The sequence below is a fragment of the Sorex fumeus genome, unplaced genomic scaffold (genome assembly GCF_029834395.1).
Source record: "Sorex fumeus unplaced genomic scaffold, SorFum_2.1 ptg000038l, whole genome shotgun sequence".
NCBI lineage: Eukaryota > Metazoa > Chordata > Mammalia > Eulipotyphla > Soricidae > Sorex > Sorex fumeus.
This window is the reverse complement of record NW_026606095.1, coordinates 5,780,924-5,801,714: the sequence shown is the minus strand read 5'-3', so window position 1 is coordinate 5,801,714 and position 20,791 is coordinate 5,780,924. Positions and strand designations below refer to the sequence as shown.

Below are 20,791 nucleotides of genomic sequence, written 5' to 3'. Positions count from 1 at the left end.
AGAGTGTCTGTCTGGTCAGGAGGGGTCCTAAATTGAGAGGCTCAGAGAGAAAACAGACCAATCAATTCCATCAGACTCCAGCTCTGAACAACAGAGACGATATTTCAAGAGCTGAAAATATCCATTGTTGGCTGGAGAGACTGCATGGCAGGTATGGTGCTTTCCTTGCATGTAGCCCACTGGGGTTCATTCCCCAGCACCACTTATGGTCTCTTGAGCCCCTCTGGTAGTAGACCCTGAGCACCATTGGGTGTGGCCCAAAAATCTAAAGTACCCAATTTTCCTTACTTAAAGAAACCGATTTGAAATTAAAAAAAAAAAAACCATGAAATGTGCTTAATAGGCAACAGGTTCATTAGACAATTTTAATAGAAGTCTTTTATCCCTTTCAAGTTGTCAGGAAAATGAATACTTTCATGAGTAGTACAAATAATGAGTCAAACTGTGTCCTCCCAAATTTTATATATTGAAGTAATAGCCTCCGGTGCTTTAGAAAAGGACCTTATTTCGAAATAGGGTCACTGCAGATAGAGAAATTAATATGAGGTTATTAGGATGGGTTCTAATTCAATATGACTAATAACTAATAAAAAGTTGGGGAGGGACTTTGCACACAGTGGTTCAGACAGGAGGAGGATGTGAAAATGAAACAGAGGTTATGGTGAGAGTCCTCATGTCAGATAGAGAATGACAAACTGCTTAGCTGCCACCAGGAACAAGCCATTCTCAAGGCCCTCGGAAGGAACTGACCTGCCAGTACCAGGCCCCGAGCTCCAGGATTGTGAGACAACACATTTCTGGTTTTGTTCTTTCTTTTATTAAGTCATTATTGCTCTTATAAATTTAAGTTTGTTTGGGGTTTTGTTTTGGGGACATGCCTGGGTTGTTCAGGTACTACCCTCTGCCCACTCCTCAGGATGCTGGAACCAAATGGGGTTTTGGGGACCAGCTATGTGTAATGCAAACCCCTTACCAACTGGTCCAAGTTATCCCTCTGGTTCCTTACCAACTGGTCCCTCATCCCTCTGGTCCAAGTCTAAGGTTGTCAAGAAGACGTTTGTCTTTGGCAACCTTGATTTCTGGTGCCACTAAAATGCCGGATGGGAACAGAATCAAAACCACAAAGTTTTGGGGATATTTGTTTGTTTGTTTTCTTTTGTTTTGGGCCACACCTGGTGGTTCTCAGGGCTTACTCTGCACTCAGAAATCAATCCTGGAAGGCTCAGGGGACCATACAGGGCGCTGGGGATCAAACCCAGGTCAGTGATCAAACCCAGGTCAGTTGCATGCAAGGCAAGGACCCTACCCTTCTACTATGGCTCTGGGCCCTGTGTTTCTCTTCTCCAGATAAATTAGCAAGCAAGAAACGAAAGCCAAGGATAAAGTGCCATGATAATCACTGGAATAGATTCAATATGTGGTATACATGTCCCAATATGATGTGCCATATACATAGACTCAGGGTACGCTAGAAGCCATATGAAACAGAATGGAACTGTTGTGTCTTTTCCATGATCTTAATTTCCAAGATCTTTCTGTAAGAAGGGATATCTCTCACCCATGCAATTGATAGGACTTTTAATTATTTTTTCTTAGAGAAATGTAAGGGGAGAGAAAAAGAGAAAGATACACAGTCAAAAGAGGGCACAGACTTCTTCAGAGGAAAAACTGAGAGTACACATCTCAGGTTTAGATGTGAAAGGTCTCCAAAGTGAATAATGAACCCTGAAAGCATTTACAAGACTGATTTTGTAGTAAGACCTCCTTCCTCCAATCTGCCTTGGCCAGGATTTCTCTGCATATAGAAAAGTTCACCTAGGTGTTGTCCCAAGGGAAAAGCCTTGGACTCTTTAAAGCCTTTTCATATTCTTAATAGGACACTTAGAGGCTATAGAAGCTTCTCCTTTTCCCAGGGGGCTTACCTTTCTCTGGGGGGAGCCTCAGTTTCTGCATGTGAAGGCTAATTAGTTCATTTTCTCATTCCCAAAGAGTTCGGCATTTGCAACTCAAAAGGATGTGGTTTTCAAGGGTAAGATCACTTTAAAAATTGTTTTAATTGAATTACAGTAATATACACAGTCACAAAGTTGTTCATGGTTGGGTTTTAGTCATGCAACGTTCCAATACTTGCCCTTCAGCAGTGGACATTGCCCACCACCAATGTTTCTAGTTTCCCTTAGTTTCCCCAGACCCCTGCCTGACCACACCACAACCCTCTCTCTTTTTTACTCTTTTCTTTCAGCCCTTATGGTTTGCAATACAGATAACAAAAGGTTATCAGGTATATCCCTTTCCCTACTTTCAACACTCAGTTCCTGTCTGAATTATTATTTCCAACTACTATTGTCTTGTTTGTCCCTTTGTCTCTATCCTATCTGCCCTCCACACCACACACACTTTTGTGGCAAACTTCCAATCAGTGACCAGTCCTCCAACCCTTGGATACAAGTCCTCTGGTAAGGTCACTTTTTAAAGCACTTCTCAAAGTCATATGTACCCTGGTCTCATATACTAAGCGAAACACTGCAACTCTACCATCATAAATATTTAACTTATACGTACATCTTTCAGCAACTTGTGAAAGTAGATTAGTTCTATTGTTTAGGAGATACACTAAATCAAAGTGAGAAAAAAATGTTTCTTAACCTTTTCCTTATAATGATGGTCTTGGGACACACCCTCTGTCTAAGGTAGTGGTTTCTATCCCTGTCAAATCAGCACTTTACTCTGCAAAGCATGCTGTGTATATTGCAAGAAGAATAATTCTTCTTTTCTCAGTGTTTCCACCTGGGAATATCAACTGGGTCAGCAGAAGATTAAAAACCATGACACAATTATGGCATCATAGAACTGCAGAAGACCACTGAAAAGATAAGGAATCCTCTTTCCTGGTTTTCTCCCTACCATACCACACACAGCTTCCCATTTGAGTCTTTTCGTTGACAATGAGCACTTCATAAAGCCACACACTCCATTTATGGACTGCTGGATAAGCAGCTCTAATTATAAAAATGTGGGCCCTGTTTTCTCTCTCCCTCTCTCGTCTCAACACCCAGTCATAGTTCTCTGGAAGAAACTGATTAGAAGAAAACAACACAGGTTGCATTGCAGGCATAGTTAAGTGGCCTTGCTTTTCTAGCTGATTTATTTTTTTTTCCCTTTATTTTATTTTATTTTTTTTAAAGTTGTAGATTTACAATTTTTTGTGCTTTGGTTTCAATTATACAATGATCAGATACCCATCCCTCCACCAGTGCCCATTTTCCACCACCATGGATAATATCCCTCCCACCCCCATCCCCCCATCCCTCCTGTCTCTGTGGCAGGGCAATCCCCTGTGTTCTCTCTCTCCTTTTGGGTGTTGTGGTCTGCAAAAGAGGCATTGAGTGGCAAACATGTTCAGTCCATAGTCTACTTTCGACATGCATCTCCCCTCCTGGGAGGATCCTCCAAACATCCTTTATTTGGTGCTCCCTTCTCTATCTGAGCTGCCCTTTCCCCTAGAATGCCCGGCTGGCCTCTAAGTTATGGAGTAATGCTCCTGGTGCTGATCTCAGCTATTCTTGGGTATTAATCTCATACTTTGTTACTTTATATCCCCCAGATGAATGCAATCTTTCTATGTCTATCCCTCTCTTTCTGACTCATTTCGCTTATCTAGCTGATTTATTTACATGAAGAATAAACAAAACACAAACAAAAGGGGTGAACTACAAATGTAAATATACCAAGCCTCTTCCATGTGTCTAGCACTGTGTCAATAAATTAAAAACAGCAGGAAGTCAAAGATATCACCATATTTCCAAAAAGCTTAAAAATATGTCTGCCACGTTAGCTACGTGGAACAAGTTCAAAATTGGTGGAATACACAGTATATACACAAATACAAAGTTGTTTATAGAGAATAAATTTGCAAAAGTTCACAGGATGATCCTAAGAATTTTAAGTGACATCACCCAATAGCTGGCTTGTGATCAGCCTTGCTTTGGAGGACAAGCGAGACTTAGAAAATCACAGGAATAAGAATTGTTTTAGAATAGACCTAGACTTAAAAGAAAATTTGATGGCGGCTCTAAAACACATCAGGTGAGACTGTGTTGGGAATTCTAACGTTATTTTTAAAAGCAAAGTCCGTGGAAGTGCAAAAAGAAACTTGACAATTTAACATCAAATCCAACATGAGCAGAGATGGAAAAACACCATCATATCATAGAGCAATCTACTGAGAAAATTGAATTCCCTCCTAAACTTAGGGATTTTTTCCAACTGACTGAATAAACAATGTGCATTTTCTCTCTCAAAAAAAGATGTTACAGAATGTTGTTAAGGAGCTCTTCTCAATTTCTGTCATCTTTAATATCCCCATTATACACAAATAAAAAGCTCTCATCCCACTGATTACAGTTTAATAAGTGTGTACTCTTTTGTACATGTACAAATGTCCTTTTCCTTCCTCCCAGAAGATCATATAACCCTTCCAGAGATCTACTTAGCCACCTGATTAATTACTGGACAACTATGTAAATTACTGTAAAGACTGAAATGATCATTTTATCACTTATTCAGCTAGATAAACATTTACAGTGGAACATTTCTGACAAAGCAATTTGTATAGCCCTCTAATATAAATGAAGGTGCATGAAAGCTATGGGAAGTCTTTAATAATAAGAGTCCAAAATAATTTGCTAGCTACAAACACTTCCCTAAGCAATTACAATATGCTCGGTGTTAATTTAGGAAGGAATTCCAAACAAGGCATTTAAAACCTAATAAGATGCCATTAAATAAAGGGAGAAAAGGGGTGTGTGGGGGGGAGGGAAAGAAAACCCTAAGGCCTGAACTGGGAGAAATGATTCTCAGAGCTACTGACCCTTGCAAGATTCACACTTTCTCTGGATTTCTAGACACAAAGCACATTTCTAATTGAAGGTGATTATCTAGTTTCTACATCCCAAATTACATTTACTTCTTGCATTGAGTCACATCAATAGCTAATTATATAGAGCATTTATCAATTCGAAAGCCCATGGAACGGAGCAGTATATATCTACCAAGTGTGATGTCTTTTGTGATAACAATCTGCCTCTAGTACCCTCCGTAGGGATATCTGAGCCAAACTGCATAGTGCCGATCAGATGGGAATAAATTTGACAAAGAAATTGCAGGCAGAAAAAGCATCCAGTTTGCTCTTGAGTTCCCTGAGACATGAACACACATATGCATGGTTACTGTATTAATAGAGAACTTCACCATGAGATTTTTTTAAATGAAATATAAAATTCTAAAATCTGAAAAGCAAATTCCTATGCAGCTAAACTTGTGTAGGAATCCCTATAGACTCCTAACTTGACTTAAGAGCTGTGTTACTCCACACAAGGCAAGAGCTTGATAAAGACTTATAGAGAAAAACCTGTGTGGTGCCAAGTCCTCTGTAAAATATAATTTTCTTTAGTTAGGTTAATTAAGATTAACATAAAAGTCATTGAAAAACTCCGAAGTAGACAAAAGACAATTTATCAAGGAAACAAAGACAAGAACAGAATTTACTCAGAGTCACTCATACAGTAGATTGGAAATAACATCTAATTAAAGCTTAAATTTTCACCATTGATTACCAAAATGACGTGTCCAAATAGCTTTCAAGCGGCGAAGAGAAAATTATTTTCTCAGAAGTGTTTTAATGTATGGGGATGCAGACAAAAAAACAAGGATGACTAATCACAGCATAATCATTGCCATCTAACAGTTAATAAGCAGACATGAAGCACTTTCATGAAGCACTCCTCTTGGGAACCCAAGTTTGGCATTTTCCACAGTTAGCTTAATGCCTCCACCCCATACACAAATGCTAATACCTTGTACTCCTAGTGAAACAGGTCACAAAGAAGCATGCACAGCAATGGCTTATGCGTGCAACAGAACTGGACTCCAGTTACTCAAACTGAAGGTTAACTATTATCACTGAAGAAATGTCTCTATCCTTACCTCAAGGGTCATGCTGACAGTACTAATGGCCACTTTTATTTCTCCATCTGACAGTTCTTTTATATCTTTAAGCATTGCCTGTTCAATACTTAAACCTGTGGAGGAGAGAGAAAAATAATATTAGGGATGGGAAACTTTCTTTCTCCTTTTTGTCATATCAAGGGACTACTTAAAGAACTCCTTAATGGGGCTGGCGGGCTAGCTCAAGTGGTATGGCAAATGCCTAATGTGTGAGAGGTCCTGAGTTCAGTTCCCGAAGCTCCATGGTCCCCAAGCACCACCATATCCCACCAGATCATGGCACAAACTTCTGGCATCATCAAGAGTGACTCTGGGGAAGGGAATGCCAAGAAAAGGGTATTTTGAGGACCCACTTGGGATGGGAGATATGTGCTAAAAGTAGACTATAGACCGAACACGATGGCCACTCAATACCTCTATTGCAGACCACAACACCCAACAGGAGAGAGAGAACAAAAGGGAATGCCCTACCATAGAGGTGGGGTGGGATAGGGGGTGGGAGGGATACTGGGATCATTGGTGGTGGAGAATGGGCACTGGTGGAGGGATGGGTGCTTGATCATTGTGTGACTGGAATGCAAGCATGAAAGTTTATAACTCTGTAATTGTACCACATGGTGATCTAATAAAAAACTTAAAAATAATAAAAAAATGAGGACTCACAACTAGAAATAGTTCTAGTTCTGGGTCAAAGAAACAACTTGAGGTTAAGGAAAGAAGTGCATGAAAAAAATACCCAAACTCAGATTATCAAAGTAAAATGGAGGTCACCAGATGACAAGTTTCTAGGCAGCGAGCAAACAGTAAAAGGGTTCAAGTGTATGGTGACAGACAATTGACTTTTACTGGATATGATAATGTTCCGTACAAAGATATAAACAACTGTCCTGTATATTCCAAGTCTAATTAATATCAATTAATGATCCTTCAACAAAGTTTTGGCTAATAAAAAAGGACTTGTAAAAAAAAGAGAGAGAGACTCTGGGTCCCTGGAACTACAAAAACACTGACCTTGCTCATTCAATATTTTTCTATCTAATAATATTCCTATTCAAAATAAATGCACACATACTAAGGAAAAATATCACAATGGTAATTATCTTTATTACTTTGGATTCTCTCCAGAAAGAGAATTCACTCCTATGAAGCGAAAGTAAGAGTCTTTACTGAGTGGTTATCTACAGACATGTAGGTGGGATGGAAAAATTAATAGAAGATGGTGAGATATCAAGAAACTAGAAAAGGGGTAAGGGAAGGAAGCAGATTTCTGGGACTATAGAGAAAGGGCTGCAAGAAATGTGAACAAAATCAAGAAGAGGAAAGAAACAATCTCTCTTCTCCTTCCCTTGACCTCCAAGCCCCCATATATAGCTAAAATTTCCCACAGATCAAATCCAGTCAGAAGCTAGCAATCCTCAGGGGAGCCCAGAGTACTCAGAAGTTAATCTTCTGGAAGTCTAAGACAGATGTGGATGGAGATAAAATGGGGTTGGGGGTGAGCGGGGCTGGGAAGACCATATAATTCTAAACAAACTCAAAATTAGCCTTGAGAATGCTTTTTGATGAATTGATGTTACTTTATTCCAAACGTTCTTATAGTTATGACCCACAGAACTATCATAATTATCCTTACAATAACAGCTGTCAATAGTAACCACTGAATTACTAAGATACTATTTCTAGCATCTTACAATCTGAACAATTACCATCTGAACAATCCAGATGGTGAAACTATTCAAAACCACATAGTTTTCATCAATGACCAATATGTTTCAGTAAAATGTGTCTTGACATTTAATTTTCATTTTAGGTTGTCACATTTTATTAGGCCTAACTTCTTGGGAACAAGATTTCTAATAAAGCTCAATAAAGCACGTATGTCCTTACCAGATGCATGTTTAGACATGAGAGACAGAATTGTGTCAGTCACAGACATATGGGGAATAGAAAGCTACTGAATCTGTTTATTTAGCCCAAATATTTAAAGACCACAATCTATCACACGGAAACATAAAAGCATTTATGGGATATATTGTGACATTAAAAAGTTTAGTGTAGGGCCTGGAGATAGTACTGAGGTTAAAGTGTATGCTCCAGTTTGAATTCTCAGCACCACAGAGGGCGACCAGAGCACCACCAGGAGTCACTCCTGAGTATAGAGTCTGAAAAAGCTCAGAGAACCACAGAAGTGTAGTTTAAACCACGAGCCCTTTTCCTCATCCTCACCCTCCACAAAAAGTTTGGTCTGACAAGACTCAAACTGTACCAACATGTTAGTAATCTCTTGTACAAGAGTTTAATGTCTCTGGGGGTATGTACCACCAGTAGGTCGACCTGCACCTGCAGGGTGAGTGCATCAGCAGCCTGATGGTGCCTTCAGGCTTCCTGGTACCGCAAAATTGTCAATTTGCCTTTGACTGGACCCCAACAACTTGGGTCCAAGTTTACCAAGAAATTAAACGGCCGAAAGTTAGGTATGGGGGAGCCACACCCACAAACCACCTCCAGCTCAGCTATACAAGCTCATTTATTGGCCTTATTTCAGAGACACATAAATCTCAAAAGAGATCTAAAGTCATAGTTAGAGCAGGCAGTGCAGTGCACTGGGGGCAAGCGAGTGTGCCCTGCAGGGCATAAACTAATAGCTCATTTCTCTGAAAAAGATGGAAACAAGGGCCATGATCCAGAGACACACAAAAGAATCTCTGAATCGAGCAGTTCACTGCAGAGATGCCTCCGAACTTGAAGCCAGTCCGACTTCACTGGGGTGCCTCAGATGGGGGCAGGCGTTGTTCCTCTACCTGCCCCCTAAAAACCCAAGTGGCCACAAGCTTCCAGAACCCAGAGAGAAGTTCAGTACGTGGAGGTTCAGTAATGGCAAAACTCCAGGCCTCAAGGGTTAGGGGATGGGTCGGTCCCTCTCATTCCCCCATCCTTATGGGACCCTGTAGATCTTGCCCATAAACTGCCTACAACTGCTACTTAAGCTCCCTACTGGCCACGATCCAGAAACACACAAAAGAATCTCCAAACCCAGCAGCTTGCTGCAGAGATTTCTCCAGACCCTAATTATCTAAAATTTTAGAATTCCAGGAGCAATATCTTGTACTATTCATAACAAGCCATACAAAAGAGTATGGGGGAGATTGTCTGCCATTGAGGCAGGTGGAGGGGTGGGATGGGGAGAAATATTGGGGACCTTGGTGGTGGAAGATGTGCACTGGTGGTTGGTTGGGTGATCGACCATTGTATGACTGAAACTCAAACAGAAAAGCTTTGTAACTGTATCTCACAGTGACTAAAAAAAAATAATAATAATAAAATAAAATTAACATTCTGAATTTAAAAAAGTAATGCGGAGTTCATGCCCAATTTAATCAGTTAATCAATGGCTGAATAAACAGAAGTACTCCTACATTTAAAAAAAAGAATTTAATATTTCCAGGATGAGAGAACAATCTTCACACACTTTCCTCTAAGGAAAAAATTTTTGGATCATTTTTAGTGGATTATTCATAACAAGAAATACATAATAAATTATTTAGGATCTGCCCTTGGAGCAGGATTGTGTGGTGGTGGGAAAATCCAAAATAATGGTGGTGAGAAGGCATAATGGTGGTAGATTTATGTTGGAATATTGAATGCAGTAGATTATTGTGAACAACTTTATAAAAATTAAGTGTACAACAGGAAAAATTAAGTGGGGCAACAGTACAGCAGCTATCCCATATATCTTGCATGTAGTTGACCCAATTTCTATCTGCCACCCAATCCCTCCCAAGCCTTCCAGGAGTGATCTGTGAGCACAGAGCCGAGAGTAAGTCCTGAGAACCGTTAGATGTGCCCCCTGCCCCCCGCCCCCATGCATGACATGGCTGCATAACCATCCTGTTGCTCTACACATGCAGACATTCACACCTGAGCAAGATCACTCTGGGCCTCTGGGACTGCTATGAAAAATTCACCTTGTTCATTGAATTCGTGAATGAACCCATGCTCGAGCACATCTACTCAGCCTCCCAGCTCCATGTCCCCCATGATGCCAGCCTTTTCCTGATGGTGTTCTCAGGCCACCAGGGCCTCCAGATTCGAAGTTGCCTTCTGCCTTCTGTACTGGCAACTGTTTGCCAAGGAGCAGCATAACCTAACTGGCAATGACGTTCTTGTCTCCTGAGATAGCCACACTTCTGCTGTTGGTGATTTCTAGATCTCTATCCAACACTAACCAACTGATGAAAGTTCCAAAGCTCTAACCATCAGCTCTGGAAGCTGAGGAACAAGTTTCAATGAATGACTGCCCTCCATGGCAGGGAGAATGCAAGGCTCAAAGCCAGACAGAGGTCCCCAGAGCCTGGGGAATCAGGGGCTGGTATCCAGGAGGTAAGTGACTAGTTAAAGCAGTGACTTCTCCTGACAGTGCTTCCTGAAATCATCTGCTTTGCCCCTGACTCTGACCTGGGGATCCCAAGTTAAAGGAGAATATTATATACCTTATTGATAGACTGAGTAGGTTTTGTTCTTTGCCAGTTGTGTATGTGATGACAGGAAAGCAATAAGGGCTTTGCGGGCGGTGGTGGGAGGGGGGTTGGAGTTTATAGTTCTAGAAATCAAGGATGACCATAGCACCTGACTTGGGGTTGTTCTGAGGATTTAGGAAGATTGTGAATTAAAATTTGCACAATCAGATCTTGAGGAATTAGGGCCTCAGTGAATTATTATTACTATTCGTATTATTTTATTATAAAACAACTGATCCAGGATATCCACATACTTAAAAATCTCAAATTTGAGCACAATTTGATCTGCCTCACTCTTTTCACTCTCACTTCTTTCCTAAACTAATTGATTTACAAAATCCCATTGTGCTTGACATTGCCTCTGTCACACTCTCAAAATAGAACCCTCACACACAGGGATCCTGTGGAATGATGCATCTGTGACTTCACCAGCATCCTGACATGAGGGCCTCGGAGGACAGGCTGCAGTGCTGTCAGCCTGACTGCCGGTGAGCCAACAATCTGCGCCTGATGATCCTCACAAGCAGAGAAGCAAGCAAAGGTCCCTCTCATTTACCCTTATCTCCTGGCAGTACCTCCCCCCATCTCCCCCACTCCCCTCCCCCTGTACAAAGCAGTCCTCCTTAGCATGGGGGTGAAGGGCTGAGGGCCACGTCACTCACCCTGAGCCCCGAACTGGGTCTCCTGCAGGACGCTGATAATGTCTTCTCTCGGAGGCAAGTTAGGAAATTTTTCTTCCAGGATAGAAAGAATTTCCTCCTGCTTCTCAGAGAGCTTCTCGGATTCCATGGTCATCCACTTGAAAAGGATGCTGCCTGGAAAACATGGGAGGAACAGCAAGTCAGAAAAGGGACCAGGAAAACAATTCATGCTTTCTGCCTTCTCCATCTCGGCTACCCGTTCCGCTCTCCTGTTGACACCAGGTTCCTCCGCCACGTGGTATTTAACAGAGATTTTTTTCCAAATGCTCAGAGACAATTTCTCTCTGTCTCATAGTTCTCTAAAAATTTATCTCCACACCATCACTGACCCCTTGAATATTCTAGGGCACAGTGTTTAATAGTTATAGGAACAAACAGTCTAGCTTCCTCTACCCTCCCCCAAACACACAAAATAAGACAGACTGGTTTTAAATAATTTCAAATTGATCATTAATGCTACACTTTTTAAAACAGTGACTATCATATTATGTTTCTTTTGTATGTGATGCTGGGGCTTAAACCTAAATCAGCTGCCTTCAAAACAAGAGTCTTAGCCTCTTCAGAGCCCCACCAGGAATGATCCCTGAGGGCAGAGCCAGGAATAAGTCCCAAGCACTACAGAGGTGGCCCCAAAAGGAAAGGTGCATCGTTTTGTACCATCTCTTCAACCCTCAGTCCAGTGGGAAAGGTGTCTTGCACACAGCTGACCTGGGTTCTTTCATGTTTGGTTCCCCAAGCATAGAAATGATCCCTAAGCATAGAACCAAGTGCAGCCCAAAACAAAAAAACAACAAAGCAAACTTCTCTCTGACCCTCTATCTGCTCATGTTTTTTAAGTTATACTGATTTTCACAATTTATAAGCTATATTGGAATCAATAAATGAGTTGATTCATCATAACAGAAAGTAAATATTGCCAAATTTATTTCAAAGTTTGTGCATTCATTCCTTCATCAAACAGTTATGTCAAGGTTCATGGGGTGTCAGGGAAATGGCAAAAAGATCATTGGATATGAGAGGTCCATGGTATGTTATATAATCTGCCGCATTATTAAATGAATAATTTTTCATTAGCTCTTATATTTTTATTGCAGTTTAGATAACAGGGCTGTACTAGTGATAACATTGGTAGTTTTTTTTTTTATGTAGGAGTACTGCTATTTATTCAGCCACTGATTAGCTGATTGAATTGTGCATGAACTCCACCTTACTTTTTTTTTCATTTTTTATAATTTTATTTATTGAATCACCGTGAGAGCAGTTACAAAGCTTTTGGGTCTAAGTCTCAGTCATAAAATGAAACACCGTACCTTCACCAGTGCCCATTCTCCACCACCAAAAACCCCAGTATAGCCCAATCCCACACCCTCCCCATACCTGTGGGGCAGATGATTTCCACATTACTCTCTCTCTACTTTGATCACATTCAATATTTTGACTCCAGACCCACAATTATTATTTGAGATTTTACCCCAACACTCAGATCTGCTGAAATGGCAACAGTAGACAATTTGTTTTCTATTGCTGGTTATGAATAACATATGATGTCACGTGGCTGCAGTAGTGGCCACACTATTTTGAAATTCCAAAATTTTAACACTTAAATCTGGAGGGACTTCTACCAAAACCTGCTGGGTTCCGAGATTTGCTCCTGAACATTGATAGTTATTAAAAAAATAATTCTTTAATTAAAGAAACTTGATTTACAAAGTTGAGTTTTAGGAAAAAGTTATGGACAGTTGAGATTTAGGTATATAATATTTCAACTCCAATCCCACCACCAGTGTCAACTTTCCTCCACCAGTGTTCCTATACTCCATCCCTCCCTCCACACACAAACCTTTCCCCTACCTACCCACTGCCTGTCACCTTGAGAAGCATATTACAAAGTTCAGTGGTTGCAAAAATAAGGAACACTTCATAAATTTGCATGTTATACTAGTTCAGGAGTCATGTTAGTTTTCTCTGTATCACTGCAATTTTAGTGTATGTGTTGCCAAAGTGAGCACAACATTTTTAGTTTCAGTGAACAAAATCACTGCACCTCACATCATCCAAGAGCCTGCCACCATCCTGCATGCTGGTCTGCTTCTTCCACTCCCCTCAGCTCTGCTGCTTGGTAACCTCATTTTTGTGACCCAGTACCATAGGTTTGACTTACAGAATTATAGTTTTGTACTTACTAAGTTATATTTTTAGAATAACAGTGTGTGTTATGTAGGAGAATGAGACCCATCATTGTTACTGGTATTTGGCATATTGGGTACGCCACGGAAAGTTTGCCACACGGCAGAGTCTGGCAAACTTTCCGTGGCGTACCCAATATGCCAAATACCAGTAACAATGATGGGTCTCATTCTCCTAAAGAGCCTTGAATATAATCTCAGGGCTAGGATGAAGGAGACGTTACTGGGGCCTGCTCGAGGCAATCGACGAATAACAGGATGGTCGTGATTCGTGAGAATAACAGTAACAATCTAATGGATAGAGAAAAGTAATAACTAAAATATTTTGCTTAAAAGCAGTAAAGGAATGAGAGGAAAGAGCAGAAATGTGACACAATTAGAAACAAATTACAAAATAAAATAGTTAAATTTAAGTGCAAAAGCAATTACACCAAAGTAAAGAGAAAATGAGTGGCAAGTACAGAGTTAAATGTTGTAAAATGCAAATGTTCTACAGTTCTGTTGCACAATAATTGATATACATATATATACATATATACATATGCATCTTTTTTTTTTATAATTTGTATTAGTGAAACACCATGAGGTACAGTTGTAGACTTACAAATTTTTGTGCTTCGGTTTCAATTATACAATGATCAAATACCCATCCCTCCACCAGTGCCCATTTTCCACCACCATGGATCCCAATTTCCCTCCCACCTCCCGTACCCACCATCCCACTCTGCCTCTGTGGCAGGGCATTCCATTTAGTTCTCTCTCTCTCCTTTGGGTGCTGTGGTTTGCAAAAGAGCCGTTAAGTGGAAATCATGTTTGGTCTGCTTTCAGCATGCATCTCCCATCCTGGGAGGATCCTCCCAACACCCTTTACCTGGTGCTCCCTTCTCTATCTGAGATGCCTTTTCCCCTAGCATGTGCGGCTGGCCTCCAAGCCATGGAGTGAACCTCCTGGTACTTATCTCGGTGATTGTTGGGTGTTGGTCTCCTATTTTGTTACTTTATGTACTAAACTGTACACTAATCTGGTTAAGATAACAACTTTAATGTTCCCTTTTTCCTTTACAAGAGAAATTTTGTACTTCTACATCTAAATTAAAGAAAATTGGAAAAAATAAAAAATAAAGAGATAACTATATTGTGGGGAATTTTTGTTAATTAATTTATTTTTTAATTGAATCACCATGAGATACACAGTAACAAAGTTTTTCATGACTGGGTTTTAGTCATACAATGTTCTAACACCTGTCTCTTCATACGTAGCAGGGACTTTTTCAATACGGTCTCTGAAGAGTCATCCAGAGTCTCATGTATGCAAGGCACTGACTCAATTAGTTAGACACACTACTCCCATAGTAGAGAGTGTTAAGGCAAAGACATCCCTCTGAGCCACACTAAGAGCAAACAGAGAAAATAACTGTAAAGATATAAAATATGTAAGGGCTACGATAACAAACTTGTATTTGACATATATTGTACATTTTTATCAGTTATGACTGTCGACAAACCTTTTTTTAGTAAATATGAATCATTTGCCAATTAGAAGCATAAATAAGTTTCAACAAAGCTCAAAAATAGCGACCACAAAGCTACATTCTGTAGCCATTGTGAACTAGTCTGAAAATCAATAATAAACAACTAGAGAATTCCCAAACAAAACAAGGAACTAATTCTCTGGAAGAGTAAATAAGATCAACAAACCCTTAGTGAGACTAATAAGATAGGGGAGAGACAGAAAGAGAGAGAGACAGAGAAAGAGAGAGATTAGAAATGAAAGAGGAGAAATCACAACAGACATCTCAGAATACAAAACATCATAAGAAGGTTATTATGAATAACTCTGTGCCATCAAATTGAGAATCTAGATGAAATGGATGAATCCTAAGAAACATATAACCTTCCAAGACTGAATCATTGAAAGATAATTAAAAGCTTCCCCTAAGAAAAAGTCTAGGTACAGATGGATTCACTAGTGAGTTCTCCTAACTCTTCAAAGCAAATATATACTATTTTTATTACTCTAGCTTTTCCAAACATCAAATAAAACAGAATCCTTTTCAACAACTTCTATGAAGTCGAAACTGGCCTAATACCTAAATCAGACAGAAATGTTACCAAACTACTCCAATTATATCTCCAATAAATATTGATGCAAAAATCCTCAACAAAATCTTAGCAAATCAAACCCAACAACATATAAAAGGATCATATTTGATGATCATGTATGATTCATCCTAGGGATGCTAGAATGCTTCTAACTAGGAATGGGAATGGTGAGATTCTATTTAACACTGAACTGTGAATCCAAGGAAGAGCAATAAACAAGCAATAAACCAAGGAAGAGAAATGAAAGTGACAAGTTGGTAACGTTAATATTTGGAAGCTGTGAAATGAGATTGAGATGCTAGAGACTGCCCACGAATGTACAAATCAGTTTATTAGTGGTCCCTGGTGCCTTCATTCTCAATGGAGGTGCTGCTCCCTCTCTAGCAGAATTGAGGGGAAGAGTCCTTGATTGGCCAATGGCCTTCCTGACTATGTGCTCTTCAGTCTACCCCCTCTTTTACTGTTTCCAAATTGGTGCTTCAGTTTGGAGCCAAAAACTTAAAGGAAAGAAAGTGTTAAAGACTGTGTTTTCTCATAGCTAATGAATGAGGGTGCTTGTATGTAAAATCTCTGTGGAGCAACAGATGAGATTTAAATCACAAGTTCAGAGAGTATGGTGTCGCCAGCAGGTAAACCTGTACCTGCAGAGTGAGTGCATCAGCAGCCTGATGGTGTTTTCAGGCTTCCTGATACCCCAAAATTGCCGCTGTGTCTTTGGCCAGACCCCAACAACTTGGGGCCAAGTTTACCAGGAAATAAAATGGCCAAAAGTTAGGTATGTGGGAGTCATACCCATAATCCACCTCTGGCTCAGTTATACAAGCTCATTTATTGTCCTTATTTCAGAGACCCATAAATCTCGAAAGAGATCAAAAGCCGAAATTAGGGCCGGAAGCGCACTGTGGGTGAGCAGGTATATGCCAATAGCTTATTTCTCTGGAAAAGATGGAAACAAGGATCATGATCCAGAGACACATAAAAAAGAATCTCCAAACCAAGCAGCTTGCTGCAGAGATTTCTCCAGACCACAATTATCTACGATTTTAGAATTCCAAGAGTGATATCTCATGCTATTCATAACAAGCAATACAAAAAAGAGTATGGGGGAGATTGTCTTTCATAGAGGCATTGGGAGGGTTGGGATTGGTAGGGATACTAGGGACTTTGGTGGTGGAAGATGTACACTGGTGGAGGGTTGGGTGATCGATCATTGTATGACTGAAACTCAAACAGGAAGGCTTTGTGACTGTATCTCATAGTGATTAAATAATAATAATAATAATGATGATGATGATGATGTTAACATTTTGAATTAAAAAAGAAGTAATGTGGAGTTCATACCCAGTTCAATTAGCTTAATCAATGGCTGAATAAATAGCAGTACTCCTACATAAAAAAAAAAAGTACATTTAGTGGGGTTGAAAGTCCACAATTCCAAATCTGTTCATCTATGACCACAGTTAGAAAGCAAAGTGCAAAAAGCCTTTAAAAATAGTAATGGCATCAAAACACAAACCATAAAACAGGAAGAAATCCCACAAAAAGTAATGTGTATGGCTGACAGTCACACTGAGAATCTGATCTCTTTCATTCAGGGATCTTTATTCCTATCTTCCTTCCTTTTCCCTTCATTATAGATATTTCAATATTCAAGAGTCTGACATTTGGCTACAGTGGTAGGTGGGGGTGGGGAAGGGGGAGGGGTGGGAGTTGGCAGCAGAGATTACAATAGCAATGCCACTGGGATGGCATTCAAGGTATGGGACCAGAACTCTACAACTGAGTCACATTCCCAATCCCTCATTTGGGACCTTAATACTCAAATATATAAAATCAAAAAGCAGAGTTCATAAATCAATTTAACAGCAGTGCTCTGCATTTAAAAAAGAAAGAAATCAAATAGTTACTGAGTAAAACAGAGTCCTTCAGAATAATTCAATGAAAAGAGATTGCTGCCACTGGCTGATGACCAAGTGTGATATGATAATTAGAAAGGAAATGAACTGGCCAGAAAAATAGTACAGTGGATAGGGCATTTGCCTTGCACACAAATGAACCTGGTTCAATCCCTAGTACTGCATATGGTCCTGAGTAAGGCCAGGAGTGATCTCTGAGCACAGGGCCAGGAGTAAGCCCTGAACAGAGCCTTGTGCCTAAACCTATCCCCCTACCCCTAAAAAAAGAAAAAGTAAAGAAAAAAAGGAGATGAACTGAAATGAAGATGGCAGGAAATAACTCTTGAAAGATGCTCACCTGTCATTTTTACTGCATTAGGAAGATTATAGCCCAACTTAATCTGAGGTACTTATGTTTCTACTTCTTGTTTGAGATCTATTTAGTAACATATGAACTTAAGTTTCAGGGCTGGAGCAAAAGTACAGCAAGTATTGAATACAGCCAACCTAGGTTCTATCTCTGGCATTCGATATGGTTCTCCCAAGCACCACCAGGAGTGATTCCTGAGTACAGAATCAGAAATGAACCCTGAGCACTGCCAGGTGTGGCCCAAAATTCTAACTTTGAAAAAATGAATATATCACTATCAGTCAACAGGCTGGGGTGATAGCACAGTGGTAGGGCATTTACTTTGCATACAGCCGGCCCAGCCAAGCCAGGTTCGATTCCTCTGCCCCTCTCGGAGAGCCCGGCAAGCTACCGAGAGTATCTCTCCCGCACGGCAAAGCCTGACAAGCTGCTCGTGATGTATTCAATATGCCAAACACAGTAACAACAAGTCTCACGATGGAGACTTTACTAGGCCTGCTCGAGCAAATTGATGAACAACAGGAGGATAGTGACAGTAATATCAGTCAACAGTGCCTCTTATGACAATCAAACCAGCTTTTTGAAGTAAAGTTTACTTCCAGCAAATTCTGCAGAGTTTTAAAAGAATACGAACACCATGCACGTGTTTAAAGCATCTCAGCTATTCATAGGCCAGCAAAGAAAGCAATTATAGCAAAACAGTAACAAACATTTCGTTTCATTAGAAAAATGAGTCAACCAAAATATTCTTTGTTTGAAAATAATGGAGAAGTACAGGTCCTTTTGCCAAAAGCAATTGCAGCACATTAATATTAAACATGATCTAATGAAGTCAGAAGTTGTTTGGGGAAAACAGACACTGCTCGACAGGCATATTTCACATGATAAATTCTTAGTGAAAAAGAAGGGATTTAAACTGCTCTCCTTGTTTCACCTGGGATTTATTTTTCCATACTAACATTTTAAAAATAAATAATATAAAAAGAGGGAGGGAGCAGGTGAAAGAGAAAGAGAGTTAAAAAAAGAAAATTTTCCTTAGCTCACATTTTTTAAATTTTGCCTGAAAGGGAGGGGGGGGGGAGAGAGAGAGAGAAAGAGAGAGAGAGAGAGAGAACAAGGCTATTCAAGTGTTCAATAATATTGTGTTTCAAGCCTCCAAATTTTTTTTTAATTTTTTTATTAGTGAAACACCATGAGGTACAATTATAGACTTATAAATTTTTGTGCTTGGGTTTCAGTTATACAATGATCAAGTACCCATCCCTCCACCGGTGCCCATCCTCCACCACCACGGGTCCCAGCATTCCTTCCACCCCTATCCCCCCCATCCCACCCTGCCTCTGTGGCAGGGCATTCCCCCTTGTTCTCTCTCTTCTTTTGGGTACTGTGTTTTGCAAGAGAGGCATTGAGTGGCAATCATGTTTGGTCTATAGTCTACTTTCAGCATGCTTCTCTCACCCTGGGAGGATTCTCACAACACCCTTTATTTGGTGCTCTCTTCTCTATCTGAGCTTCCTTTTCAAGCCTCCAAATTTAAGAATAAAGATAATCTTCACATGTCACAAGAAATAGCTTATACTCTCTGCTTGAGGAGCTGTTCTAGTTGTAGATTTAGCAGGGAAAAAAAAAAGATTTCTCTCTGCTGACCTCAACTCAGGCCTTCCCTGAGTAACAGAGCAGTGAGTGGACAGTCTATGCTTGTTCTTGAACTTCGTGAGCCTCTGGGGAGATGGATGATTCACTCTCTGGGCAAGAGAGAAGGAGAAAAAAAAGAAAAGAAAAAAAAGCTTGGCCCTGTTCCTTTCCTGTTTGACCTCCTTAAAAGGAGCTTTTGAAGCGATTAGTCCAGGCCACTAAAATAGCAAGCAACATAGATTCGTTCCCTGCCCCCCAACCCCTTAAATAAAATTCAAAGGAAACAACCAACAAAAAAGAGGGAGAGTGTTTCTTAAAAACTTAGGGCATTGTTTCCCCACATTGTAGTTAAGAATAATTGCTACTGTGGGTTTTTTCCCCCACTATCTGTGTGGCGGTTCTGTCAAGGTCTTCCACAAATAAAAGTGAAATGTCTTTCAGGGAAAATGTGTTCTTCATTGAAACATGCCTGATAATTAGAGGCCGTGTCTCATTACTGCTAGTAGGCTCCCTACATATACACACATACACACATATATGCACACACATGTGCACACACACACAAATACACATGCACACACATAAAGCCCCCACATGACATTTTAGAATTTAATGGGCCCTAAATGTGTCAGGACTTCACTAGTACACATCTCTAGGGAAATAAAAGAACACAGGTCAAAGAGACTGGCAGGGCAATAATCATCCAATTTTGATGCAAATCCAGGATCTAACCAGACTCTGACTTTAGGTTACTATAACTGTAATGGGACTTTGGATAGTTATTGCTTGCAGCTAGCATTGAAAATGCTAACAATGTTTATTGCAGCACTCTTTACAATAGCCAGAATCTGGAAAAAACCTGCGTGCCCGAGAACAGATGACTGGTTAAAGAAACTTTGGTACATCTACATAATGGAGTACTATGTAGCTGTCAGAAAAGATGAAGTCATGAAATTTACATACACAAGTGGTACTACATGGAAAATATCATGTTAAGCGAAATGAGTCAGAAAGAGAGGGACAGACATAGAAAGATTGCATTCATCTGGGGAACATAAAGTAACAAAATAGGAGACTAACACCCAAAAATAGCTGAGATAAGTACCAGGAGGTTCACTCCATGGTTTGGAGGCCAGCCTCACATGCTAGGGGAAAAGGGAGCTCAGATAGAGAGGGGAACACCAAGGAAAGGGTGTTGGGAGGATCCTCCGAGGATGGGAGATGCATGCTGAAAGTAGACTATAGACAAAACATGATTGCCACTCAATGCCTCTTTTGCAAACCACAACACCCAAAAGGAGAGAGAGAGAAAACAAAAGGGAATGCCCTGTCACAGAGGCAGGGTGAGATGGGGGAAGTGGGGGGTGGGAGGGATACT

At 40.3% G+C, this 20,791-nt stretch overlaps 1 protein-coding gene and 1 non-coding gene across 2 annotated transcripts in view; both read right to left on the bottom strand.

Moving 5' to 3' along the window:
* PRUNE2 (prune homolog 2 with BCH domain) overlaps positions 1-11,333 on the bottom strand; it is a 227,345-nt gene extending 216,012 nt beyond the window's left edge. Inside the window, exons 1-2 of the mRNA XM_056118782.1 lie at positions 11,186-11,333; positions 5,986-6,080 (exon numbers count right to left, since the gene is read on the bottom strand). Coding sequence (XP_055974757.1) covers positions 5,986-6,080; positions 11,186-11,318 — 228 coding nt within the window. The 5' untranslated portion in view covers positions 11,319-11,333. The remainder of the gene's footprint in view (positions 1-5,985; positions 6,081-11,185) is intronic.
* A 1,793-nt stretch (positions 11,334-13,126) lies between these two features.
* Positions 13,127-13,233, bottom strand: LOC130028064 (U6 spliceosomal RNA). The gene has a single exon (XR_008793157.1). It is a non-coding gene; the product is annotated as a U6 spliceosomal RNA (small nuclear RNA).
* Positions 13,234-20,791: the final 7,558 nt, after the last annotated feature.